Genomic DNA, 27,455 nt, shown 5'->3' on the forward strand with positions numbered 1-27,455 from the left:
CCCCCGCGGTTCGGGCACCGGGGGGTTGCGGCGGGGGGTTCTCCCGTGCCGGGGTCGCTCCGGTGCCCCGGGGCCGGTGTTTCCCCCCTCATCCACCCTCGGTACCGGCGGCGCTCCGGGTTGTTCGCGGTGTCCCGGGCCCGGTGTTTTCTCCTCCCCGGCGCTACCGGAGGCTCCCTGGTCCCTCCCTCACTGCCCGGTGTCCCGGGGGCGGCCGCTTCTCCCCCTCCCACCGCTCCCGGTGTCTCCCGGTGCCTCCCGGTATCTCCCGGTGTCTCCCGGTATCTCCCGGTGCCCGGGCTGGGTGAATCCCCCTCTCCCCCCGTCCCGGGGCTCCTCCCGGTCCCTCCCCCGGTGCCGCTGGCGACCGAACCTTCCCCGTCAGCACCGGGTGAGCCCCCCAGGCCGGGACCCCTCCCAGGACCCCCCAAATCCCCCCAGGACCCCCAAATCCCCCCTAAACTCCCCCCCAGGACCCCCCAAAGCTCCCCAGGACCCCCAGGACCCCTCCCAGGACCGTCCAAAACCTCCTGGAACCCCTAAACCCCTCCCAGGACCCCCCAAACCCCCCCAGGACTCTCTAAATCCCCCCATAACCCTTCCCAGGACCCCCCAAAACCCCCAGGAACCCTCCAAAAACAACCGAAACCCCCCCAAAAAACTCTGAGGACCCCCCAAAAGCAATCAGACCTTCCCAAAAACACCGAAACCCCCCCAAAACACTTAGACCCCTCCCCAAAAACCACCGAAACCCCCCCTAAAACCCTGAGTTCCCCCTTCAAAAACACTGAAACCCCTCTAAAACCCTGAGACCCCTCCCCAAAAACACTGAAACCCCTCTAAAACCCTGAGACCCCTCCCAAAAATGCTGAAACCCCTCTAAAACCCTGAGACCCCCCCTCAAAACCACCAAAACCCCCCTAAATACCCTGAGACCCCTCCCCAAAAGCCACCAAAACCCCCCTAAAACCCTGAGACCTTTCCCCAAAACCACCGAAACCCCCCCAAAAACACTGAAACCCCCCCTCAAAACCACCGAAACCCCCCCCTAAAATCCTGAGACCCCCCCCTCAAAACCACCAAAACCCCCCTAAATACCCTGAGACCCCTCCCCAAAAGCCACCAAAACCCCCCTAAATACCCTGAGACCCCTCCCCAAAAACCACCAAAACCCCCCCTAAAACCCTGAGACCCCTCCCCAAAAGCCACCAAAACCCCCCTAAATACCCTGAGACCCCTCCCCAAAAGCCACCAAAACCCCCCCTAAAACCCTGAGACCCCTCCCCAAAAGCCACCAAAACCCCCCTAAAACCCTGAGACCCCTCCCCAAAACCACTGAAACCCCCCCTAAAACCCTGAGATCCCCCCTGAAAGCACTGAAACCCCCCTAAATACCCTGAGACCCCCCCTCAAAACCACCAAAACCCCCCTAAATACCCTGAGACCCCCCTCAAAAACACCGAAACCCCCCCTAAATACCCTGAGACCCCTCCCCAAAAGCGCCCCTCTCTCGCTGCCCCGTGCTGGGAGTTTCCCCCCCTTTTCCTCCCTCACTCCCTCCCTCTCCCCGCAGCCCCCTCCCCTCCCCTCCCTCCCTCCCCGCTCCCTCCGCCATGCCCGACCGCGACGGCCGCGACGGCTACGCCAACGGCGCCGGCACCGACGAGCCCGGCGCCGGCACCGACGACATCTGCCGCGATTTCCTGCGCAACGTCTGCAAACGGGGGAAGCGCTGCCGCTTCCGGCACCCCGACATCTCCGAGGTGACCAACCTGGGCGTCCGCAAGAACGAGTTCATCTTCTGCCACGACTTCCAGAACAAGGAGTGCGTGCGCCTCAACTGCCGCTTCATCCACGGCACCAAGGAGGACGAGGATTGCTACAAGAAGACGGGCGAGCTGCCGCCGCGCCTGCGGCAGAAAGTGGCGGCCGGTTTGGGCTTGTCGCCGGCGGATTTGCCCAACAGCAAGGAGGAGGTGCCGATCTGCCGGGATTTCCTCAAGGGGGATTGCCAGCGCGGGGCCAAGTGTAAATTCCAGCATTTGCAGCGGGATTACGAGTACGAGGCGCGGGGCCGGGAGCAGGGCCTGGGCCCCGGCGGGCGCCGGTACGAGCCCTACGACGGGCTCTACGACCCCGACGAGCCGGTGCTGAAGCGGCGGAGAGCGGAGGGGCTCTACGAGAGCTACGAGTACGGCTTCGCCAGCCCGCGGGCCGTGGAGTACCGGCTGCTGGAGGAGGAGAACGTGCTGCTGCGGAAGCGCGTGGAGGACCTCAAGAAGCAGGTGAACAACCTGCTGGCCACCAACGAGGTGCTGCTGGAGCAGAACGCGCAGTTCCGCAACCAGGCCAAGGTGATGACGCTGAGCTCCACGGCCACGGCCAGCGAGCAGACTCTGGCGCCCACGGTGGGGACGGTCACCAACTACAACCACAGCATCGCCCAGACGCACACCACGCTCAGCAGCCAGGCCCTGCAGCCCCGAGCCGTCACCCAGCAGGATTTGGTGGCGCCGGCCGGCGCTCAGGCCGCCCCTCCGGCCAACGCCGCGCCCCCCATGAACCCCGAGATCGCGCCGCTGTCGGCGGCGCTGGCGCAGACCATCGCCCAGGGCATGGCGCCGCCGCCCGTGTCCATGGCGCCCGTGGCCGTGTCGGTGGCGCCGGTGGCCGTGTCCATGGCGCAGCCGCTCGGCGGCATCACCATGAGCCACGCCACCACGCCCATGGTCACCTACCCCATCGCCTCGCAGAGCATGAGGATAACGGCCATGCCACACTGACCCCCACAGCGGGGGATCCCCCTGAGCCCCGGGACCCCCACACCGGGGGGATCCCCCTGAGCCCCGGGACCCCCACACCGGGGGATCCCCCCCAACCCTGGGACCCCCACACCGGGGGATCCCCCTGAGCCCCGGGACCCCCACAGCGGGGGATCCCCCCAACCCCGGGGACCCCCACACCGGGGGATCCCCCCAACCCCGGGACCCCCACACCGGGGGATCCCCCTGAGCCCCGGGACCCCCACACCGGGGGGATCCCCCCCAACCCCGGGGACCCCCACACCGGGGGGATCCCCCCAGCCCCGGGATCCCCACACCGGGGGATCCCCCTGAGCCCCGGGACCCCCACACCGGGGGGATCCCCCCGAGCCCCGGGACCCCCACACCGGGGGATCCCCCCAACTCTGGGGACCCCCACAGCGGGGGATCCCCCCCAACCCCGGGACCCCCACACCGGGGGGATCCCCCCAACCCCGGGGACCCCCACAGCGGGGGGATCCCCCCGAGCCCCGGGGACCCCCACAGCGGGGGGATCCCCCCGGCCCCGCGGGATGAGGATGGACACGCTGGGTGCGGGATCCCCTCCCGGTACCGGGGCTGGGGGCTCGTGGGTGTTCCCCCCACCGGAGCCCCGGGGACGGACTGAGCGGCGGGGCTGAGTCCCGGGGGCGGCACCGGGGCCGCCCGTGCCCTGTAATGTTTTCAGCTATTAAAACAAAACAAAGGAAAAAAAACCCAAAGCCGCACGGGCCCGGCTGTCCCGGTGGCGCCGGGAAGGGCCGGGGAGCGGGGGGGACACCGGGACGGGAACGGCGGGAACACCGGAACCGGGACACCCGGGGCGTGTCACGGCTGTGGGATCACGTGACACCGGCCGCGCCCCTCGCCGTGGCCACGCCCACATCGCGCTAAGGGCGTGGCCAAGCACACGTGATCCCAAAGGGGCGTGGCTAAGAGTTGGCGGGCTTCCAATAAGCGCCGCGCGCGGGCGTGGCCAGCTGGCCCCGCTCTCAGTGGGCGTGGCGCGCAGCTGGCGCGCGTCCAATAGGCGGTGCGTGCGTGCCGTGGGGGCGTGTCCCGGGCGGTGCCGCTCAGCCAATCAGCGGCGCGTGCGTCCGCGGGGCGCGGCCGGGGCGGGAGCGGCGGAGCGGGAGCGGAACCGGAGCGGGCGAGCGGAGCGGGAGCGATGGAGCGGCGGAGCGGGCTCGGGCTGGCGGCTCTGGGCGCGCTGGGCCGGCGGCTGCTCTGGGCGCTCCCCGCTTACGCCGCGGGGCTGCTGGGGCTGGGCGCGGGCGCCGTGGTGCTCGCGCTCGCGCTCTACGCGGGCTGGCGGCGGCGGCGGCGCGCCCGGGAGCGCGGGATGCGCGCGGCCGAGCGGCTGCACCGAGACGAGGAGGCGGCCGTGCGCGCCGCCGCCGCCGGGCTGGGCGCGGCCCGCGGGGAGCTGCCGGCCTGGGTAAGCTCGGGATGGGGGGGGGTGCCCGCAGCTCCGTTATCGCCCGCGGGAAGGGCTCGGGGGATGCCCGGGATCCCGGGACCGGCGGGGTTGGCGGAGCGCAGCCCCCTCTCCCCCGGTGGGACCCCCGGGCTGGGCGCTGCGGCCGCCCCGAGCCCCCCGGAGGCTCCCCCGGCTCCGCTGCGCTGGAGCTCCCCGCGCCCCCCGGGGCGGTTCCCGTGCTCTGCTCCGCTCCGAGCCCCGCCTGGCGCCCCCGGGGACCCCCGCGCACCCCCCGGGCTCCGCTGCTCCGGCGGGACCCCCGGGGAGCCCCGAGAACCGCGGCGCATCCGCTGCACCGGGACCCCCGGGACCCCCGGTCCCTTCTCTGCCGCACCGCACACCCCGCTGGAGACCCCCGGAGACCCCCGGGCATCCCCGGTGCCGCTTCCCGAGTTCCTGGGGTCCGCCCCCGGGGCCGGGATCGCCGCCCCACCGAGAGCCCCGGGCGGGGGCCCCGCGCTCCGGTCCCCGCGGCGAGGGGACAGCCCCGGTACCGCCCGGGCCTTCCGGCAGTGCCGTGACTCACCGGGCCCGGCGGGGCCGCTTCCTGCCCGCTCCGGGGGCTCCCGACCCCTTTTCCCGGGACTTCCCCCCCCCCCCCCCCACCGGGACCCCGCTTTTGGGACCCCCCGGGAACGGGGACTCCTTGGGGGCTGAGCGGGGTCGCAGCGGGAGGTCGGGGAAACTGAGGCACGGGGCTGGGAGGGGCCGCGTCCCCGGTGCCCCCCCGGGCTCAGGGCCCCCCCCGTCCCCAGGTCAGCTTCCCGGATGTGGAGCGGGCGGAATGGCTCAACAAGGTGAGGCCGCCGGGGCTCCGGCCCGGCCCGGCCCGCGCCGCCTCCGGCACCCCCGGGCCCTCCGGGGTCCTGCCGGGACTCCCTCCCTCCCTCCTGCATCCTTCCCTCCTGCATCCCTCCTGTATCCCTCACATCCCTCCCTCCTGCATCCCTCCTGCATCCCTCCTGCATCCCTCCCTCCCTCCTGCCACCCCTCCCTCCCTCCTGTATCCTTCCCTCCTGCATCCCTCTCTCCCTCCTGCATCTCTCCCTCCCTCCCTCCTGTATCCCTCCTGTATCCCTCCCTCCTGCATCCCTCCCTCCCTCCCTCCCTCCCTCCCTCCCTCCCTCCCTCCCTCCTGCATCCCTCCTGTATCCCTTCTTCCTGCATCCCTCCCTCTCACCTGCATCCCTCACATCCCTCCCTCCCTCCTGCCACCCCTCCCTCCCTCCTGTATCCCTCCTGCCTCCCTCCTGCCTCCCTCCCTCCTGTATCCTCCCCTCCCTCCTGGTCTCCTTCCATCCCTCCCTCCTCCCTCTCTCTCCATCCCTCAATCCCTCCCTGCATCCCCTGTCCCTCCCTGCACTCCCCGTGTCCATCCCGGTGTCCATCCCGTGTCCATCTGTCCACTCCCAGTGTCCATCCCGTGTCCACTCCCAGTGTCCATCCCGGTGTCCATCCCGTGTCCATCTGTCCACTCCCCGTGTCCATCTCCATTCCCCGGTGTCCCTGGTGTCCCCAATGTCCCCCCGGTGTCCCCGGTGTCCCCGCTGTCCCCCCGGTGTCCCCGGTGTCCCCACTGTCCCCGGTGTCCCCGGTGTCCCCACTGTCCCCGGTGTCCCCCCGGTGTCCCCGGTGTCCCCCCGGTGTCCCCACTGTCCCCGGTGTCCCCGGTGTCCCCACTGTCCCCCACTGTCCCCCCGGTGTCCCCACTGTCCCCACTGTCCCCACTGTCCCCCATGTCCCCCGTGTCCCCACTGTCCCCCGGTGTCCCCACTGTCCCCCCGGTGTCCCCACTGTCCCCGGTGTCCCCGGTGTCCCTCCCGGTGTCCCCACTGTCCCCGGTGTCCCCACTGTCCCCGGTGTCCCCGGTGTCGGGCAGGTGCTGGCGCAGGCCTGGCCGTTTTTCGGGCAGTTGATGGCGAAGCTGCTCCAGGAGCGCGTGGCTCCGGCCATCCGAGCGTCCAGCGCCCACCTGCAGACCTTCACCTTCACCAGGGTGGACATGGGCCAGAAGGTGAATCTGGGGGTCCCCCTGACCCCCGGGACCCCCAAAATCCCCCCCAAAATCCCCCAAACCCCCCTAAACCCCTCCCTCTGACCCCCGGGACCCCCAAAATCCCCCCCAAAATCCCCAAAATCCCCCCCAAACCTCTCCAAACCCTCTAAACCCCTCCCCCTGACCCCCGGGACCCCCAAAATCCCCCCCAAACCCCCCTAAACCCCCCCCCGGACCTCCCAAAATCCTCCCTAAATCCCCCTAAACCCCTCCCCCTGACCCCCGGGACCCCCAAAATCCCCCCAAACCCCCCCCGGACCTCCCTAAAGCCCCCTAAACCCCTCCCTCTGACCCCCGGGATCCCCTAAACCCCCCCAAACCCCCCCGGACCTCCTTAAATCCCCCCGGACCTCCCCAAACCCCCCTAAACCCCTCCCTCTGACCCCCCGGGACCCCCAAAATCCCCCCCAAAAACCCCTAAACCCCCCCCGGACCTCCCAAAATCCTCCCCAAATCCCCCTAAACCCCTCCCCCTGACCCCTGGGACCCCCAAAATCCCCCCAAAACCCCCCCCAGACCTCCCAAAATCCCCCTAAACCCCTCCCTCTGACCCCCGGGACCCCCAAAATCCCCCCCAAAATCCCCCCAAAACCCCCCTAAACCCCCCCCGGACCTCCCAAAATCCCCCTAAACCCCTCCCCCTGACCCCCGGGACCCCCAAAATCCCCCCCAAACCCCCTCGGACCTCCAAAAATACCCCTAAACCCCTCCCAGGAACCTCCCAAGGACCCCCAAAATCCCCCCCAAAACCCCCCGGACCTCCCCAAATCCCCCTAAACCCCTCCCTCTGACCCCCGGGACCCCCAAAATCCCCCCCAAACCCCCCTAAACCCCCCCCGGACCTCCCAAAATCCTCCTTAAACCTCCCCAAACCCCCCTAAACCCCTCCCCCTGACCCCTGGGACCCCCAAAATCCCCCCCAAAACCCTCCCCGGACCTCCCTAAAGCCCCCCCAGGACCTCCCTGAATCTCCCCTAAAGCCCCCCAGGACCCCCTAAACACCTCCCAGGACCCCCCCCAAAGCCCCCCAGGACCCCCTAAACACCTCCCAGGACCCCCCCCAAAGCCCCCCGGACCCCCTAAATTCCCCCTAAACCTCTCCCAGGACCCCCCCAAATCTCCCCACGACCCCCTAAATCCCCTCTAACTCCCATCAGGACCCCCTAAATCCCCCCTAAACCCCTCCCAGGACCCCCCAAAGCCCCCCAGGCCCTTCAGGACCCCCTAAACCCCTCCCAGGACCCCCCAAACCCCCCCAGGACCCCCTAAACCCCTCCCAGGACCCCCCAAACCCCCCGAGGACCCCCCCCAGGACCCCCTAAACCCCTCCCAGGACCCCCCAAACCCCCCCAGGACGCCCCCAGGACCCCCCCAAACCCCCCCAGTACCCCCCAAACCCCTCCCAGGACCCCCCCAAACCCCCCGAGGACCCCCCCAGGACCCCCCAAACCCCCCCCAGGACCCCCCCATGTGAGCGCCCCCCCCCCCCACACCCTGGTTGTGTCCAGGGGGTCCCAAGGTGGCGATTTTGGGGGGTCGAGGGGGGGTCCCCACCTTCACCCACCCCATCCCAGGACCCCTCACACCCCCCACCCACCGGGCCCTGAACCCCCCTCCCCAAATTACCCCCAAAAACGCTGAAACCCCCCCAAAATCCTGTTCCCCCCCCCCCCAGCCCCTCCGTGTCCTGGGGGTCTGCGCCCACCCTGGAGCCCACAGGAAGCAAATCCTGCTGGACCTGAACATCAGGTGAGGGGCTGGGACCCCCGGGGAGGGTCCCTGGGATTTGGGGGGGGGTCCTGGGGGGTCAGGTGTCCCCGGTGTCCATCCCCAATGTCCTGGGAGGGGTCCCTGGGATTTAAGGGGGGTCCTGGGAGGGATTTAGGGGGTCCTGGGGGGCTTTGATGGGGTCCTGGGAGGGATTTAGGGGGTCCTGGGGGGCTTTGATGGGGTCCTGAGGATTAGGGGGGGGTCCTGGGAGGGGTTTAGGGGGTTTAGTGAGGATTTAGGGGGTCCTGGGGGGCTCCTGGGGCGCTTGGGGGGGGTCCTGGGAGGGATTTAGGGGGGATTTAGGGGGTCCTGTGAGGATTAGGGGGGTCCTGGGGCGCTTGGGGGGGTCCTGGGAGGAATTTAGGGGGTCCTGGGAGGATTAGGGGGGTCCTGGGGTGCTTTGGGGGGGTCCTGGGAGGAATTTAGGGGGAATTTAGGGGGTCCTGGGGAGCTTTGGGGGGGTCCTGGGAGGGGTTTAGGGGGATTTAGGGGGTCCTGGGAGGATTAGGGGGGTCCTGGGGAGCTTTGGGGGGGTCCTGGGAGGGGTTTAGGGGGGTTTTAGGGGTTCCTGGGGGGATTTAAGGGATCCGGGGGGGCTTTGGGGGGGTCCTGGGAGGGGTTTAGGGGGGATTTAGGGGGTCCTGGGAGGATTAGGGGGGTCCTGGGGTGCTTTGGGGGGGTCCTGGGAGGAATTTAGGGGGAATTTAGGGGTTCCTGGGGTGCTTTGGGGGGGTCCTGGGAGGAATTTAGGGGGATTTAGGGGGTCCTGGGAGGATTAGGGGGGTCCTGGGGTGCTTTGGGGGGGTCCTGGGAGGGGTTTTGGGGGAATTTAGGGGGTCCTGGGTGGATTTAAGGGATCTGGGGGGGATCAGGGGGGTCCTGGGAGGGCTTGAGGGGAGATTTAGGGGGTCCTGGGGTGCTTGGGGGGGTCCTGTGAGAGGTCCCTGGGATTTAGGGGGGTCCTGGGGGGCTCCTGGGGATGTTTGGGGGGGGTTCTAGGAGGAGTCTCTGGGATTTAGGGGGTCCTGGGGGGCTTTGGTGGGGTCCTGGAAGGGGTTTAGGGGGAATTTAGGGGGTTCTGGGAGGATTAGGGGGGTCCTGGGAGGGGTTTAGGGGTGATTTAGGGGGTCCTGGGGGGCTTTGGGGGGGTCCTGGGAGGAGTTTAGGGGGTCTAGGGGGATTTAAGGGATCCGGGGGGGCTTTGGGGGGGGGTCCTGGGAGGGGTTTAGGGAGAACTTTGGGGTCCCTGGGTGCCCCCACCATGCTGGGAGGGGTTGGGGGGGGGTCCTTGGTGACGCCCCCTCCCCTTTTCGTGTCCCCCCAGCTACGTGGGTGACGTCCAGATCGACGTGGAGGTGAAAAAATTCTTCTGCAAGGCGGGGGTGAAGGGGGTGCAGGTGAGGGGGGGGCTCGGGGAGGGTTTTGGGGGGGTGGTCCTGAGCTGGGGAGGGGGGGTCACATCTCATCTCCCCCCTCCCCAGCTCCACGGGATGCTCCGGATCATTCTGGAACCTCTCCTGGGGGATGTGCCCATCGTGGGGGCTCTCAGCCTGTTCTTCATCCGCCGCCCGGTGAGTGGGGACCCCTCCCCAAAAAAAACCCCACACGTAGAAATCCCCCCCCCCCAGGATACACTGAGGGTACCCCCACCCCAAAAATGGACCCTGGACCCCCCCAGGACACACTGGGGGTGTCCCCCCACCCCAGAAAATGACTGAAATCCCCCCCAGGACACACTGGGGGTACCCCCACCCCAAAAATGGACCCTGGACCCCCCCAGGATACACTGAGGGTACCCCCACCCCAAAAAATGGACCCTGGACCCCCCCAGGATACACTGGGGGTGTCCTCCCACCCCAAAAAAAGGACCCAGGACACACCAGGGATTCCCCCCCACCCCAAAAAATAACCGAAATCCCACCCAGAACACACCGGGCGTGTCCCCCCACCCCAAATTTCCCCCCCAGGACACACCGGGGGGGTCCTCCCACCCCAAATTTCCCGCCAGGACACACCGGGGGTGTCCCCCCACCCCAAATTTCCCCCCCAGGACACACCGGGGGGGTCCCCCCACCCCAAATTTCCCGCCAGGACACACCGGGGGTGTCCCCCCACCCCAAATTTCCCCCCCAGGACACACCGGGGGGGTCCCCCCACCCCCAAAAAGACCCCAGACCCCCCCTCCAGAACACACCGGGGGTCTCCCCCCTCCCTCACTCTGACCCCACCGCAGACCCTGGACATCAACTGGACAGGAATGACCAACCTGCTGGACATCCCCGGCCTCAGGTAACCCCCTCCCCTTTATTTGGGGGGCGATTCCGGGGGTCTCTCTGAGCGCCCCCCGCCCTTCCCCAGCTCCGTGTCGGACACGATGATCATGGACACCATCTCCTCCTTCCTGGTGCTCCCCAACCGCCTCCTGGTGCCGCTGGTCCCCGACCTGCCCGAGGCCGCCCGGCTCCGCTCGCCCCTCCCCAGGGTGAGGCTGAGCCCCCCCGGGGGACCCCCGACCCAAATTTGGGAAAGGAACCAAGTGATCCCGGCCCAACCCCTTCCTTTTTTTCTTTTTATTTTCCACACCCCCCCCCCGATTTTTTCCTCTTTTTGTTTTATTTTTATTTTGTTTTTCTGCTCTTTTTCCGGCCTTGTTTTTTCCCTTTTTCCCCCTCTTTTTATTTTCCTTCCCTCTTTTCCTCCTTTTGCCCTTCATTTTCCCTTTTTTCCCTTCGTTTTCCCCTTCTCCTTTCTCCGTCCCAATTTTCCCCATTTTTCCCCTCATTTTCCCCTTTTTCCCCACCTTTTTTTCCCTTTTTTCCCTCTTTTTTTCCCCTTTTTCCCCCTCTTTTTTCCCATTTTCCCCCTCCTTTTTCCCCTTCCTTTCCCCTTCCCCTTTCTCCATCCCCATTTTCCCCATTTTCCCCCTCATTTTTCCCCTTTTTTCCCCGCCTTTTTTCCCCTTTTTTCCCTCTTTTTTCCCATTTTTTCCCCTTTTTTCCCTTCCTTTCCCCCCCCGCCTCCCTCCTCCATTTCTCCCTTTCACCGCCCACGCCGGGGGTCGTGCGGGGGTCCCGGTCCCGGTGTCCCCTCCCGGTCCCGGTGTCCCCTCCCGGTCTGGGGTGATCCCGGTCCCGGTGTCCCCTCCCCTCTGACCCCTCCCGGTCCCTCTGACCCTTCCCGGTCCCGGTGTCCCCTCCCGTGTGTGTCCCGGTGTCCCGGTGTCCCCTCCCGGGGTGTCCCGGTGTCCCCGCTGAACCCGCCGTGTCCCCTCCCTGTCCCGGTGTCCCGTCCTGGGTGTGTCCCCTCCCCTCTGACCCCTCCCGGTGCCGGTGTCCCGCTGTCCCCGCTGAGCCCGCGGTGTCCCCTCGCTGTCCCGGTGTCCCCTCCCGGGGGTGTCCCGGTGTCCCCTCCCTGCCCCGCTGTCCCCTCCCTGCCCCGGTGTCCCGCTGTCCCGTCCCGGTGTCCCCTCCCGGGGTGTCCCGCTGTCCCCGCTGAGCCCGCCGTGTCCCCTCCTGGTCCCGGTGTCCCGGTGTCCCCTCCCGGGGGTGTCCCGGTGTCCCGGTGTCCCTCCCGGGGGTGTCCCGGTGTCCCGGTGTCCCCTCCCGGGGGTGTCCCGGTGTCCCGGTGTCCCTCCCGGGGGTGTCCCCGTGTCCCGGTGTCCCCTCCCGGGGGTGTCCCGGTGTCCCGGTCCCGGTGTCCCGGTGTCCCCTCCCGGGGGTGTCCCGGTGTCCCGGTCCCGGTGTCCCGCTGTCCCCTCCCGGTGTCCCGGTGTCCCTCCCGGGGGTGTCCCGGTGTCCCTCCCGGGGTGTCCCGGTGTCCCTCCCGGGGTGTCCCGCTGTCCCGGTGTCCCCTCCCGGGGGTGTCCCGGTGTCCCCCCGGTGTGTCCCGGTGTCCCCGCTGAGCCCGCGGTGTCCCCAGGGCGTGCTGCGCGTTCACCTGCTCGCTGCGCGCTCCCTGCGCTGCAAGGATCGCTTCCTGGGGGGGCTCCTGGAGGGGCGCTCCGACCCCTACGCGCTGCTCCGGGTGGGGACACAGGCGGCGACAAGCGGCGTCATCCCCGGCAGCCTCTGCCCCCGCTGGGACGAGGTGCACGAGGTGAGCGGGGGGGACACACCGGGGACACCGGGGGGACAGCGGGGACACACCGGGGATACCGGGGGGACACCGGGGACACACCGGGGACACACCGGGGACACACCGGGGACACAGGGGACACCGGGGGGACACCGGGGACACAGTGGGGACACAGGGGGGGACAGACCAGGGACACCGGGGGGACACCGGGGTGGCGGCGTCATCCCCGGCAGCCTCTGCCCCCGCTGGGACGAGGTGCACGAGGTGAGCGGGGGGGACACACCGGGGACACCGGGGGGACACCGGGGGGACAGCGGGGACACCGGGGACACCGGGGACACCGGGGGGACACAGGGGGGACACCGGGGACACAGCGGGGACACCGGGGGGACACCGGGGGGACAGCAGGGACACGGGGGGGGACACAGGGGACACACCGGGGGATACCGAGGGGACACTGGGGGACACCGGGGGGACAGACCAGGGACACCGGGGGGACACCGGGGGGACACACCAGGGACACCGGGGGGACACCGGGGGGGACAGACCAGGGACACCGGGGGGACACCGGGGTGGCGGCGTCATCCCCGGCAGCCTCTGCCCCCGCTGGGACGAGGTGCACGAGGTGAGCGGGGACACCGGGGACACCGGGGGGACAGCGGGGACAGCGGGGGGACACCGGGGACACCGGGGGGACACAGGGGACACAGCGGGGACACAGCGGGGACAGCGGGGGGACAAACCAGGGACACCGGGGACACAGCGGGGACACCGGGGGGACACCGGGGGAACAGCAGGGACACACCGGGGACACACCGGGGATACCGGGGGGACACCGGGGGGACACCGGGGACACAGTGGGGACACAGGGGGGGACAGACCAGGGACACCGGGGGGACACCGGGGTGGCGGCGTCATCCCCGGCTGCCTCTGCCCCCGCTGGGACGAGGTGCACGAGGTGAGCGGGGACACCGGGGACAGCGGGGGGACAGCGGGGGGACACCGGGGGGGACAGACCGGGGACACCGGGGGACACCGGGGACAGTAGGGGGGACACCGGGGGGACACCGGGGGGACACCGGGGGGACACCGGGGGAACAGCAGGGACACACCGGGTACACACCGGGGACACACCGGGAGGACACCGGGGGATACCGAGGGGACACTGGGGGACACCGGGGACACACCAGGGACACCGGGGGGACAGAGCAGGGACACCGGGGGGACACACCGGGGACACACCGGGGACACCGGGGACACACCGGGGGGACACCGAGGGGGGACAGAAGGCTGCAGGGGGGGGGAGGGATGGCGAGAGAGGGAGGGGTGCAGGGAGGGGGGCGCTGCCGACCCCCCCAGCGGGACAGGGACCCCCCCCCCCGAGCCCCCCAAGAGAACAGAGACCCCCCCCGACCCCCCCCAAGAGAACAGAGACCCCCCCCGACCCCCCCCAAGAGAACAGAGACCCCCCCCGACCCCCCAGGAGAACAGAGACCCCCCGAGCAGGGGGACAGGGACCCCCGAGCTCCCCCCAGGAGAACAGAGACCCCCCCCCGCTGTCCCCCCCGGGTACAGACCCCCCCCCAGGGGTACAGACCCCCCCCGGGTACAGACCCCCCCTCAGCCCCCCCAGGGGTACAGACCCCCCCCTCAGCCCCCCCCGGGTACAGACCCCCCCCCGGTACGTACAGACCCCCCCGCTGTCCCCCCCGGGTACAGACCCCCCCCAGCCCCCCCAGGGCACAGACCCCCCCCCCAGGTACAGCCCCCCCCCGGGCACAGACCCCCCCCCCCGGTACGTACAGACCCCCCCAGGACACAGCCCCTCCCCCCAGCCCCCCCCCGGGTACAGACCCCCCCAGGAGAACAGAGACCCCCCCCAGGCACAGACCCCCCCCCCCAGCCCCCCCAGCCCAGCCCCCCCGCTGTCCCCCCAGGCACAGCCCCCCCCAGCCCCAGCCCCCCCGCTGTCCCCCCAGGGCACAGACCCCCCCCAGCCCCCCCCAGCCCAGCCCCCCCAGCCCAGCCCCCCCCCAGCCCAGCCCCCAGCCCCCCCCGCTGTCCCCCCAGTTCGCGGCGCACGAGGTGCCGGGGCAGGAGCTGGAGGTGGAGCTCTTTGACAAGGACCCGGACAGGGACGATTTCCTGGGCAGGTGAGGAGGGGGGGGGCCCCGCACCCCCAGAATTTGGGGAGGGGGCTGCTCCCACCCCACCCCCCCCCCAACGCCCCCCTCCCCAAATTGGCGGCGTTTCCGCCCCCCAGGATGAAGCTGGACCTCGGGGAGGTGCTGAGGGCGCGGGTGATGGAGGAGGTGGGTGCTGGGGGGGGGTTTTTGGGGGGCGGGGGGGGTTTTTGGGGCGGGGGTCGCGCTGACGCCCCCTCCCCGCAGTGGTTCCCGCTGCAGGACGGGGGGCAGGGCCGGCTCCAGCTGCGCCTGGAATGGCTCTCGCTGCTCGCCGACGCCTCCAAGCTGGAGCAGGTCAGGGCCGGGGGGGAAACTGAGGCACGCGGGGGGGAAACTGAGGCACGGGGTGGGGAAACTGAGGCACGGGAGGGGGAAACTGAGGCACGGGAGGGGGAAACTGAGGCACGGGAGGAGGAAACTGAGGCACGGGGTGGGGAAACTGAGGCACGGGGGGCTCTGGGAGGGGGAAACTGAGGCACGGGTGGGGAAACTGAGGCACGGGGGGCTCTGGGAGGGGGAAACTGAGGCACGGGGTGGGGAAACTGAGGCACGGGAGGGGGAAACTGAGGCACGGGGTGGTCCTGGATAGGGGAAAGGTGGTCCCAGGTGGGGAAACTGAGGCACAGAGGGGGTCTGGGAGGGGAAACTGAGGCACGGGACGGGGTCTGGGAGGGGAAACTGAGGCAGGGGGTGGTCCTGGGTGGGGAAACTGAGGCAGAGAGGGGGTCTGGGAGGGGAAACTGAGGCACAGAGGGGGTCTGGGAGGGGAAACTGAGGCACGGGGGGGGTGGGGAAACTGAGGCACGGGGTGGTCCTGGGTGGGGAAAGGTGGTCCCAGGTGGGGAAACTGAGGCACGGGGTGGTCTGGGAGGGGAAACTGAGGCAGAGAGGGGGTCTGGGAGGGGAAACTGAGGCACGGGGTGGTCTGGGAGGGGAAACTGAGGCAGGGAGGGGGGGGTCTGGGAGGGGAAACTGAGGCACGGGGTGGTCTGGGAGGGGAAACTGAGGCACGGGGGTGGGGGGGGTGAGGAAACTCGGCAGGTTTTGGAAGGGAACCGAACGATCGCGGCCAAACCCGAGCCGCCCTCCTCCGCCATCCTGCTGGTGTACCTGGACCGGGCCGAGGGGCTGCCCGTGAGTCTGGGGGGGCTTGGGGGGGGGGTCCCGGGTATTTCCGGGGGGGGTCGGGGGTGTGGGGACCCCCCCCCGAACCCGAATTTGTGCGCAGGTGAAGAAGCCGGGGAAGGAGCCCAACCCCATGGTGCAGGTGTCGGTGCAGGACGTGACGAGGGAGAGCAAGGTGGGGGGGGCTGGGGGGTCTTGGGGGGGATTTGGGGGGGTCTGGGGGGGATTTGGGGCATCTTGTGGGGGTTTTGGGGGTCTTGGGGGGAATCTGGAGGGGTCTGAGGGGGGGGAAACAGGTATGAGAGGGGGAAACTGAGGCACGGGTGCACCTGGAGGGTCTGGAGGAGTTTTGGGGGGGTCTGAAGGGGGTCCGGGGGGTTTTTGGGGGGGTTTGGAGAGGTCTGGAGGGGTCGGGGGGGGTCTGGAGGGGTTTTGGGGGTGTCTGGAGGGGGGCTGGGGGGGTCTGGGGGGGATCGGGGGTGATGGGGGGAATCGGGGGGGATCTGGGGGGGTCTCGGGGGTCTCGGGGGGTCTGACCTGAGCCCCCCCAGGTGGTCTGCAACACCTCGGCCCCGGTCTGGGAAGACGCGTTCAGCTTCTTCCTGCACGACCCCCGGAACCAGGAGGTGGATTTCCAGGTGAGACCCCCCCCAAATCCCCTTAAAATCCCCCCAAATCCCCCCCAAATCCCCCCAAAACCCCCCCAAATCCCCCCCAAATCCCCCCAAATCAACCCCAAATCCCCCCAAATCAACCCCAAATCCCCCCAAATCCCCCCAAAACCCCCCAAATCCCAATTCCCCCCAAATCCCCCCCAAATCCCCCCAAATCCCCCCAAATCCACCCCAAACCCCCTAAATCCCCCCAAATCCCCCAAAACCCCCCCAAAACCCCCCAAAATCCACCCCAAACTCCCCAAATCCCCCCAAAACCCCCCCAAACCCCCCAAATTCCCCCCAAATTCCTTCAAATCCCCCCCAAATCCCCCAAATCCCCGCTCCTGTGTCCCCCCCAAACCCTCCAGCCCCCCTCTTTCCCCCCACTTTTGTTTTCCCGACATTCTCCCCATTTTTTCTCCCCTTTTCCCCCAATTTTCCTCCTCGTTCCTCCCCTATTTCACCTTTTTTTTCCCCATTTTCCCCCTTTTTTCCCCCTTTTTTCTCCCCCCTTTTCCCCCCTTTTCCCCCTTTTTCCTCCTCTTTTTCCCCCCTTTTTCCTCTCATTTTCCCCTTTTTTCCCCCCTTTTCCCCCCTTTTTCCCCCCTTTTCCTCCCCTTTTCCCCCCAATTCCCCCCCCTTTTCCCCCCCCTTTTTCCCTCATTTCTCCTCCCATCCCCCCGATTCTCCCCTTTTTTCCCTCTTTTCCCCCTTTTTTCCCCTCCTTTTCCCCCCCTTTTTCCTCCCCCTTTTTCCCCCCTGTCCCCCCGATTTTCCCCCCTTTTTCCTCCCCTTTTTCCCCCCCGATTTCCCCCTTTTTCCTCCCCCTTTTTCCCTCCTTTCCCCCCCGTTCCCCCGATTCTCTCCTCTTTTTTCCCTCTTTTTCCCCCTCTTTCCCTCTTTTTTCCCTCATTTCCCCCCTTTTTTCTCTCTTTTTCCCCCCTTTTTCCCCCCAATTTCCCCCCTTTTTCCCCCTTTTTTCTCCCTTTTTTCCCTCTTTTCCTCCCCCCGTTTTTCCCCTTTTTCCCCCCAATTTTCCCCCTTTTTCCCCCCTTTTCCCCCCCAATTTCCCCCCCAATTTTCCCCCTTTTTTCCCCCTTTTTCCCCCCCTTTTTCCTTTCATTCCCCTCCTTTCCCCCCCGTTTTTCCCCCGATTCCCCCCCCTTTCCCCCCAGTCCCCCCCGCCGTTCCTCAGTGTCCCCTCTGTCCCCCCCCAGGTGAAGGACGACCCCCGCCAGTCCCCTCTGGGCTCTCTGTCGCTGTCGCTGTCGCGACTGCTGGAGTCGCCGGGGCTGTCGCTGTCGGGGCCGTTCCCGCTGCAGCGCTCGGGGCCGGGGGCGCGCCTGCACCTCCAGCTGCTGCTGCGGGTGAGGAGGGGGCTCCGGGGGGGTCCCCGGGGGGGGTTTTGGGGTCCTGCTGACCCCCCCCGACCCACCCAGGTGCTGTTCCTGGAGCCCCCCGAGCCCGGCGCGGCCCCCCCGGGACGAGCGGGGCCCCCGGGTGGCGGCACCGAGGGACCCCCGGCCAGACCCAGCCGGGCCAGCCCCGACCCCCGGTTCGGAACCGAGGTGGGGAGGGGTCCCGGGGGTCCTGGGGGGGGTCCTGGGGGTGAGGATGGGGCTCAGAGGTTAAGGGGGTCGCGGGAAACTGAGGCACGACGGGCTCAGGTGGTCCTGGAAGGGGAAACTGAGGCACGAGGGGGGTATCTTGGGGGTGAGGATGGGGCTCCGGGACTTTAGGGAGGGGTCCTGGGGGGTCCTGGGGGGGTCCTGGGGGTGAGGATGGGGCTCCGGGACTTTGGGGAGGGGTCCTGGGGGTCCGTGGGGGGGTCCTGGGGGGGTCCTGGGGGTGAGGATGGGGCTCAGGGACCGAGGGGGTCGCGGGAAACTGAGGCACGAGGGGCTCAGGTGGTCCTGGAAGGGGAAACTGAGGCACGGGGGGGTGTCCTGGGGGTGAGGATGGGGCTCAGGGACTTTGGGGAGGGGTCCTGGGGGTCCCGGGGGTCCGGGGGGGGGGTCCTGGGGGTGAGGATGGGGCTCAGAGGTTAAGGGGGTCGCGGGAAACTGAGGCACGACGGGCTCAGGTGGTCCTGGAAGGGGAAACTGAGGCACGAGGGGGGTATCTTGGGGGTGAGGATGGGGCTCCGGGACTTTAGGGAGGGGTCCTGGGGGGTCCTGGGGGGGTCCTGGGGGTGAGGATGGGGCTCAGGGACTTTGGGGAGGGGTCCTGGGGGGTCCTGGGGGGGTCCTGGGGGTGAGGATGGGGCTCAGGGACCGAGGGGGTCGCGGGAAACTGAGGCACGAGGGGCTCAGGTGGTCCTGGAAGGGGAAACTGAGGCACGGGGGGGTATCCTGGGGGTGAGGATGGGGCTCAGGGACTTTGGGGAGGGGTCCTGGGGGGTCCTGGGGGGGTCCTGGGGGTCCGGGGGGGGGTCCTGGGGGGGTCCTGGGGGTGAGGATGGGGCTCAGGGACCGAGGGGGTCGTGGGAAACTGAGGCACGACGGGCTCAGGTGGTCCTGGAAGGGGAAACTGAGGCACGAGGAGGGTGTCTTGGGGGTGAGGATGGGGCTCCGGGACTTTGGGGAGGGGTCCTGGGGGGTCCTGGGGGGGTCCTGGGGGTGAGGATGGGGCTCAGGGACCGAGGGGGTCGCGGGAAACTGAGGCACGACGGGCTCAGGTGGTCCTGGAAGGGGAAACTGAGGCACGAGGGGGGTGTCCTGGGGGTGAGGATGGGGCTCAGGGACTTTGGGGAGGGGTCCGGGGGGGGCGGTTCTGGGAGTCCCGGGCAAGTCCCGGTGGTCCCGGGGGGATCCCGGTGGTCCCGGGGATGTTCGGGGGGGGGGGATCCCGGTGGTCCCGGTGGTCCCGGGGGTGTCCCGGTGGTCCCGGGGATGTTCAGGGGGGTGTCCCGGTGGTCCCGGGGGTGTCCGGGGTGTCCTGCCGGGGGTCCCGGGGGGTGTTCCGGTGGTCCCGGGGGGTCCCGGGCTGTCCTGCCGGGGGTCCCGGGGGGTGTCCGGGGTGTCCTGCCGGTGGTCCCGGGGTTGTTCCGGGGGTCCCGGGGGTGTCCGGGGTTGTTCCGGAGGTCCCGGGGGGTCCCGGGCTGTCCTGCCGGTGGTCCCGGGGGGCGGTCCCGGTGGTCCCGGTGGTCCCGGGGGTCCCGGGGGGTCCCGGGGTGTCCTGCCGGGGGTCCCGGGGGGCGGTCCCGGTGGTCCCGGTGGTCCCGGGGGTCCCGGGGGTGTCCCGGTGGTCCCGGGGGGTCCCGGGGTGTCCTGCCGGGGGTCCCGGGGGGTCCCGGGCTGTCCTGCCGGTGGTCCCGGGGTTGTTCCGGGGGTCCCGGGGGGTCCCGGGCTGTCCTGCCGGGGGTCCCGGGGGGCGGTCCCGCGCTCGCCCCCCGCAGCTGCCGCTGGCCCCCAGCGCGTGCTGCGGCTGGAGCTGCTCGAGGCCGAGGCTCTGGTGGCCAAGGACCAGCGGCTCGGGGGGCTCGGCCGGGGCCGCTCCGACCCCTACGCCAAAATCCGCGCGGGCGGGAGCGGCTTCCGCAGCCGCGTGATCCGGGAGGAGCTGAACCCGCGCTGGAACGAGACCTACGAGGTACCGGGAAACTGAGGCACCGGGGAAACTGAGGCACGGCGGGGAAACTGAGGCACGGCGGGGAAACTGAGGCACCGGGGAAACTGAGGCACCGGGGGTGGGGAGTGAGGCACCGCGGAAACTGAGGCACCGGGGGAAACTGAGGCACCGGGGAAACTGAGGCACCGGGGAAACTGAGGCACGGCGGGGAAACTGAGGCACCGGGGAGGGTAGTGAGGTGCAAGGGGAAACTGAGGCAAGGGGAAACTGAGGCACGGGGGGAATATTATAATATTTCATTATTATATAATAACTTACCTATAATATATAAATTAAATATAATAATATATAGTAACATTGCTTATTATTATTTTAAAATACATAATAATAAATATAACACAATGTTCATAATAAAAGAGCAATTAATAACACTATTGTGAGATATATATTATTATATTATATTATATTATATTATATTATATTATGTTATGTTATGTTATGTTATATGATATGATATGATATGATATATTATATTATATTATATTATATTATATTATATTATATTATATTATATTATATTATATTATATTATATTATATTATATTATATTACGTTATATTACGTTATATTACGTTATATTACGTTATATTACATTATATTATATTATATTATATTATATTATATTATATTATATTATATTATATTATATTATATTATATTATATTATATTATATTATATCATATTTTTAATTAATCATTATTCTACATGAAACCACCCCAATATTCGGGATCAATAAATTGAATTTCCCCAGGCGATCGTGGATGACATCCCGGGCCAGGACGTGGAATTCGAGCTCTTCGACAAAGACATCGACAAGGACGATTTCCTGGGGAGGTGCGGAATTTGGGGGGGCCGGGGGGGATTTTGGGGGGGCCGAAGGGATTTTGGGGGGGTCTGGGCTGGTTTTGGGGGGTCTGGTTAGGGTTTGGGGGGATCCGAGGGGATTTTGGGGGGGTCCGGGGGGGATTTTGGGGGGGTCCGGGGGGGTTTGGGGGCAATTTTGGGGTGTCTGGAGCAGTTCTGGGGAGACCTGGGAGGGGTTGGGGGGGGTCTGGGCTGGTTCTGGGGGGGTCTGGAGGGATTCTGGGGGGTCTGGGCTGGTTTTGGGGGGATCCGAGGGGGTTTTGGGGGGGTCCGGAGGGAATTTGGGGGGGTCCGGGGGGGATTTTTGGGGGTGCGGAGAGAATTTGGGGGTTCCGGAGGGATTTTGGGGGGGGGTCCGGAGGGATTTTGGGGGGTCTGGGCTGGTTTTGGGGGGATCCGAGGGATTCTGGGGGGGTCCGGAGGGATTTTGGGGGGTCTGGGCTGGTTTTGGGGGGGATCCGGGGGGATTTTGGGGGGGATCCGGGGGGGATTTTGGGGGGGTCCGGGGGCTTTGGGGGGTCCTGGGGGGATCCGAGGGGTTTGAGGGGGGGTCCGGGGGGCTTTGAGGGGGGGGTTCTGGGGGGGCCCGGGGGGTTTTGGGGGGTTCGGGGGGTTCTGGGGGTGTCCGGGGGGTTTTGGGGGGTTCTGGGGGGGCCCGGGGGGTTTTGGGGGATTCGGGGGGTTCTGGGGGGGTCCGGGGGATTTTGGGGGGGCCCGGGGGGTTTTGGGGGGTTCGGGCGGTTCTGGGGGGGCCCGGGGGGTTTTGGGGGGTTCGGGGGGTTCTGGGGGGGTCCGGGGGGTTTTGGGGGGTTCTGGGGGGGTCCGGGGGTTTTGGGGAGGGGTCTCAGCCCGTGCCCCCCCCCAGGTGCAAGGTGCCCCTGAGGAGGGTCCTGAGCAGCCGCGTCCTGGATGAGGTGGGGGAGGGGCTGGGGGGTCTCAAGGGGGGGGTCTCAAGGGGGGGGTCCCACCTTTGGGGGTCCCACCTTTGGGGGTCCCATGGAGTGGGGGGGGGTCTCAAGGGGGGGATTTAAGGGGGGGGGGGTCTCATTCAAGGGGGTTCTGACTGAGGGGGGGGGCTCAAGAGGGGGGGGGGTCTTACCCGGGTGGGGGTCTCACAGATTGGGGGGGGGTCTCCCGGACTATGGGGGTCTCGCGAAGTGGGGGGGTCTCGGGGGGGGTCTCCCGTTCGGGGGTCTCACCCGGGGGTCTCCCGGTCCGGGGGTCTCCCGGATTGAGGGGGGGGTCTCATGGGGGCGGTCTCCCGTTCCGGGGGTCTCACAGATTGGGGGGGTCTCCCGGGGGTCTCCCGGGGGTCTCTCGGATTGGGGGGGGTCTCCCGGGGGTCTCCCGGGGGTCTCTCGGATTGGGGGGAGGTCTCCCGGGGGTCTCCCGGGGGTCTCTCGGATTGGGGGGGGGTCTCCCGGGGGTCTCCCGGGGGTCTCCCGGGGGTCTCTCGGATTGGGGGGGGTCTCCCGGGGGTCTCCCGGGGGTCTCTCGGATTGGGGGGGGGTCTCCCGGGGGTCTCCCGGGGGTCTCCCGGGGGTCTCTCGGATTGGGGGGGGTCTCCCGGGGGTCTCCCGGGGGTCTCTCGGATTGGGGGGATCTCCCGGGGGTCTCTCGGGTTGGGGGGGGTCTCCCGGGGGTCTCCCGGGGGTCTCTCGGATTGGGGGGGGTCTCCCGGGGGTCTCTCGGATTGGGGGGGTCTCCCGGGGGTCTCCCGGGGGTCTCTCGGATTGGGGGGGTCTCCCGGGGGTCTCCCGGGGGTCTCACGGCGCCCCCCGCAGTGGCTGCCCCTGCAGCACGTGCGCTCGGGCCGGCTCCACGTGCGCCTCGAGGCTCTGGAGCCGCGGCCCAGCCCCGCCCTGCTGGAGCAGGTACCGACCCCTCCCCACACCGGGGCTGGGGACCCCTCCCCACAGACCCCAAACCCCTCCCACAGACCCCGAACCCCCTCCCCACAGACCCCACAGACCCCAAACCCCTCCCCATAAACCACAGACCCCTCCCCATAAACCCCAAACCCCTCCCCACAGACCCCGAACCCCTCCCCATAAACCCCACAGACCCCAAACCCCCTCCCCACAGACCCGGAACCCCTCCCCATAAACCCCAAACCCCCTCCCCATAAACACCAAACCCCTCCCCATAAACACCAAACCCCTCCCCATAAACCCCGAACCCCCTCCCCACAGACCCCACAGACCCCAAACCCCCTCCCCACAGACCCCACCGACCCCGAACCCCTCCCCATAAACCACAGACCCCTCCCCATAAACCCCAAACCCCCCCCATAAACCCCAAACCCCCCCCATAAACCACAAACCCCCCCCCCATAAACCCCACAGACCCCAAACCTCCTCCCCATAAACCACAAACCCCCTCCCCATAAACACCGAATCCCTCCCCACAGACCCCGAACCCCTCCCCACAAACCCCCCAAACCCCAAACCCCCAGACCCCCGCCAGTCCCAATCCCCACCTCAGCACCCCCATCCCCTCCCCGCCCTCCCGGGGGTCTCCGGGCCCCGCTGCGACCCCCGCCCCACGCGGTGCCCCCAGGTCCTGCACAGCAACAGCCTCCTGCAGCCGGCGCACGGCCCGCAGCTCTCGGCCGCGCTGCTCTCCGTCTTCCTGGAGCGAGCCGCCGAGCTGCCGGTGAGGGGAGACCCCCGAGTGTCCCCAAATGTCCCCCCAGAATCCCCCAGGTGACCCCCGCGCTGTCCCCCCAGCTCCGGAAGGGCTCCAAGCCCCCCGCCGCCTTCGCCAGCCTCGCCGTGCGCGACGTCTCCTTCAAGAGCAAGGTGGGGAGGGGGCTCGGGGAGGGGGCTCGGGGAGGAGTTTGTTTTTTGGGGGGGTTTCGGAGGGTCTCTCACCCCCTGCCACCCCCCAGACCTGCGCCCCCTCCACCGAGCCCGTGTGGGATGAAGGCTTCTCCTTCCTCATCAAGCAGCCGCACGTGGAGTCTCTGGAGCTGCAGGTGCTGCCCGGGCCGGGGGTCCCGGGGGTCCCGGGGGGGCTCCGGGGGTCCCGGGGGGCTCCGGGGGTCTCTGGAGCTGCAGGTGCTGCCCGGGCCGGGGGTCCCGGGGGTCCCGGGGGGGCTCCGGGGGTCCCGGGGGGCTCCGGGGGTCTCTGGAGCTGCAGGTGCTGCCCGGGCCGGGGGTCCCGGGGGGGCTCCGGGGGTCCCGGGGGGGCTCCGGGGGTCTCTGGAGCTACAGGTGCTGCCCGGGCCGGGGGTCCCGGGGGTCCCGGGGGGGCTCCGGGGGTCTCGGAGCTGCAGGTGCTGCCCCATCCGTGCCCGGGCCGGGGGTCCTGGGGGTCCCGGGGGGTCTCGGGGGGGCTCCGGGGGTCTCTGGAGCTGCAGGTGCTGCCCCGTCCGTGCCCGGGCCGGGGGTCCCGGGGGGCCCGGGGGGTCTCGGGGGGGCTCCGGGGGTCTCGGGGGGGTCTCGGGGGGCTCGGAGCTGCAGGTGCTGCCCGGGCCGGGGGTCCCGGGGGTCCCGGGGGGGTCCCGGGGGGTCCCGGGGGGTCTCGGGGGTCTCGGAGCTGCAGGTGCTGCCCGGGCCGGGGGTCCCGGGGGGTCCCGGGGGTCCCGGGGGTCTGTGAGCTGCTCCGTGCCCGCAGGTGAAGGACGAGGGCGGGCAAGCTCTGGGCAGTCTCAGCTTGCCCGTGGCGGAGCTGCTGGCCCGGGACGGGCTGGCCATGGACGGCTGGGTCCCGCTGGCCGGGGGCGGCCCCGGCGCTCAGCTCCTGCTGCGGGCGCAGCTCGGGGTGAGTGGGGGTCCCGGGGAGGGGTGGGGGGGGGCGAGGGGAGACCCCCGCTGAGCGCCCCCTCCCCCGGCAGGTGCTGGTGTCGCAGCGGGTGGAGGCGAGCGCCGCCAGCAGAGCCCCCGAGGGGGGGGACACGGAGCCGCCACGGGAGGAGGAGGAGGAGGAAGAGGAAGATGAGGAGCGCGGGGTGGGGGGGCTGCGCCAGCGCCTGCCCCCGGCGGACAGGTGGGGACAAATCCCCGGACATCCCAACCCCAAAATGCCCAAATTCTGCAGCCCCCCCCCCCAAAAAAATGCTTCCCGTGCGCCCCCGCAGCCGCCCCGAGCCCCCGGAGGGTCCCCGGCTGCAGCTCTCGCTCTGGTACCACCCGCAGCACCGCAAGCTCGTGGCCATCGTGCACTCCTGCAGGTGAGGACGGGAATGGGGGGCGAGCTCCGCACCGCGACCCCCAGGGTTGGGACCCCCCCCCCCACCGAGCTGAGCCCCCGACCCCTCCCCAGGGAGCTGCGGGCGGCGGGGAAGGAGCTGCCGGACCCCTACGTGTCCCTGGTGCTGCTCCCCGACCGCAGCCGCGGCACCAAGAGGAAAACGGGCGTGCAGAGGAGGAGCCTGAACCCCGACTTCAACGAGAGGTGAGGGGCGTGCGGGGGTCCCCCGGTGGCGGCCGGTGCCGCCCGCTCCGGCCCAGCAGAGCCCGCTGTGCCCAGGTTCGAGTGGGAGCTGGCCCCGGAGGAGGCGGCGCGGCGCAGGCTGGAGGCCACGGTCAAAACCACGCTGTCCTTCGTGACCCGCGAGAAGGAGGCGCTGGGCAAGGTCCGGGGGTCCTGAGGAGGGTCCGGGGGGTCCGGGGGGGTCCTGGGGGGGTCCTGAGGAGGGTTTGGGGGGGTCCTGAGGAGGGTCCGGGGGGTCCTGAGGAGGGTTTGGGGGCTCTGGGGGGGTCCTGAGGAGGGTCTGGGGGGTCCTGAGGAGGGTTTGGGGGGTCTGGGGGGGTCCTGAGGAGGGTCTGGGGGGTCCGGGGGGGTCCTGAGGAGGGTTTGGGGGGTCCTGAGGAGGGTTTGGGGGGTCTGGGGGGGTCCTGAGGAGGGTCTGGGGGGTCCTGAGGAGGGTTTGGGGGGTCTGGGGGGGTCCTGAGGAGGGTCTGGGGGGTCTGGGGGGGTCCTGAGGAGGGTCTGGGGGGTCCTGAGGAGGGTTTGGGGGGTCTGGGGCGGTCCTGAGGAGGGTCTGGGGGGTCTGGGGGGGTCCTGAGGAGGGTCTGGGGGGTCCTGAGGAGGGTTTGGGGGGTCTGGGGGGGTCCTGAGGAGGGTCTGGGGGGTCTGGGGGGGTCCTGAGGAGGGTTTGGGGGGTCTGGGGCGGTCCTGAGGAGGGTCTGGGGGGTCCTGAGGAGGGTCTGGGGGGGTCCTGAGGAGGGTCTGGGGGGGTCCGGGGGTAACGGGGAGCCCCCCTGAGCTTTTGGTGCCCCGCAGCTCCAGCTGGACCTGGCGCAGGTGGATCTGTCCGAGGGGGGACCCCGCTGGTGAGTGGGGCTGGGGGGGTCTGTGGGGCCGGGGGGGGCTGTGGGGCTGGGGGGGTCTGTGGGGCTGTGGGGCCGGGGGGGTCTGTGGGGCCGGGGGGGGCTGTGGGGCTGGGGGGGGGATGTGGGGCTGGGGGGTTCTGGGGGTGGGAGGGGTCTGTGGGGGGCTCAGGGGGTGGGAGGGGGCTGTGGGGGTCTCTGGGGGTCTCTGGGGTGGGAAGGGGCTGTGGGGGTCTCTGGGGGTCTCTGGGGTGGGAGGGGGCTGTGGGGGTCTCTGGGGTGGGAGGGGGCTGTGGGGGTCTCTGGGGGGTCTCTGGGGGTGGGAGGGGGCTGTGGGGGGGGTCTCTGGGGGTCTCTGGGGTGGGAGGGGGCTGTGGGGGGGTCTCTGGGGTGGGAGGGGGCTGTGGGGGTCTCTGGGGTGCAGCCAGGGCTGTGTCCCCCCCCCGTACAGGTACGCGCTGCAGGACGAGCGGAGCATCCCCTAAACCTGGGGACCCCCCCAGACCCCCCCAGTCCCCACGGGGAGGGCGAGGGGGGGCTCGGGACCCCCCCGGCTGCTGCCGCCCCCCCCCCGCCGACCAAAGACGCTCCGGGCCGGGCCCCCCCCGCCCCCCCCGACTGTTACGAACCTCGTGCCTTTCACACCCCCCGGCACCGCGGGGACCCCCGGGTTCCGTCCCCCGCTGCCCCCGCACCCCCGGGGGACGCTTGTCCGAGCTGCTGCTGCCACCGCCGCGATGTCACCGGGTGTCACCGGGATGTCACCGGATGTCACCGGGACACCGGGATGTCACCGGATGTCACCGGGACACCGGATGGCACCGGGATGTCACCAAATGTCACCGCGATGTCACTGGGATATCACTGGGATGTCACGGGATATCACCGGGATGTCACCGGGATGTCACCACGATGTCACCGGGATGTCACCGGGATGTCACCACGATGTCACCGGGATATCACCGGGATATCACCGGGATATCACTGGGATGTCACCGGGATGTCACTGGGATATCACCGCGATGTCACTGCGATGTCACCGGGATGTCACCGGGATATCACTGGGATGTCACCGGGATGTCACCGGGATGTCACTGGGATGTCACCGGGATGTCACCGGGATGTCACCAGGATATCACCGCGATGTCACCACGATGTCACCACGATATCACCGGGATGTCACGGGATATCACCGGGATGTCACCGGGATATCACCGGGATATCACCGGGATATCACCGCGATGTCACCGCGCCGCCACCGCCGCGCCACCGCCTCGCTGCCTTCCCGGGGCTGCGTCCCCGTCCCCTCCCCGCGCTAATAAAGGAGGGAGGACACGGCGGTGGCTTCGAGTGGCCTCGGGGGCTGGGGGGTCCCTTTGGGGGGTCCCTTTGGGGGTGTCCCCGTGGGAGGGGGGTGACCCTTTGGGGTGACCCTTGGGGTGTCCCCGTGGGAGGGGGGTGTCCCTTTGGGGTGTTGCTCTGGGGTGTCGCCCGCGGGTTCTGGACAGCGAGTGACCACTCCGGGGTGTCCCTTTG

At 68.7% G+C, this 27,455-nt stretch overlaps 2 protein-coding genes across 2 annotated transcripts; both read left to right on the plus strand.

Moving 5' to 3' along the window:
* The first annotated feature begins 464 nt into the window (after positions 1–464).
* Positions 465–3,812, plus strand: ZC3H10 (zinc finger CCCH-type containing 10). The gene has a single exon (XM_086870334.1). The coding sequence runs from the start codon at positions 1,614–1,616 to the stop codon at positions 2,781–2,783; it is 1,170 nt and encodes a 389-aa protein (XP_086726460.1). The 5' UTR covers positions 465–1,613; the 3' UTR covers positions 2,784–3,812.
* A 99-nt stretch (positions 3,813–3,911) lies between these two features.
* On the plus strand, positions 3,912–27,257 carry ESYT1 (extended synaptotagmin 1). The gene is made up of 31 exons (XM_086870255.1): positions 3,912–4,239; positions 5,037–5,078; positions 6,161–6,295; positions 8,013–8,086; positions 9,432–9,504; positions 9,589–9,678; positions 10,341–10,396; positions 10,466–10,589; positions 12,026–12,202; positions 14,252–14,334; positions 14,445–14,493; positions 14,572–14,661; positions 15,409–15,501; positions 15,596–15,667; positions 16,044–16,130; positions 17,366–17,515; positions 17,588–17,716; positions 19,563–19,739; positions 20,531–20,613; positions 21,509–21,557; positions 22,428–22,517; positions 23,203–23,298; positions 23,373–23,444; positions 23,534–23,620; positions 24,262–24,408; positions 24,482–24,633; positions 24,725–24,817; positions 24,910–25,041; positions 25,117–25,222; positions 25,873–25,922; positions 26,371–27,257. The coding sequence occupies exons 1-31, from the start codon at positions 3,970–3,972 to the stop codon at positions 26,402–26,404; spliced, it is 3,162 nt and encodes a 1,053-aa protein (XP_086726381.1). The 5' UTR covers positions 3,912–3,969; the 3' UTR covers positions 26,405–27,257.
* The last annotated feature ends 198 nt before the right edge of the window (positions 27,258–27,455 follow it).

This window comes from Cyanistes caeruleus, chromosome 32 (genome assembly GCF_971803275.1).
Source record: "Cyanistes caeruleus chromosome 32, bCyaCae1.hap1.1, whole genome shotgun sequence".
NCBI classification, from domain to species: domain Eukaryota; kingdom Metazoa; phylum Chordata; class Aves; order Passeriformes; family Paridae; genus Cyanistes; species Cyanistes caeruleus.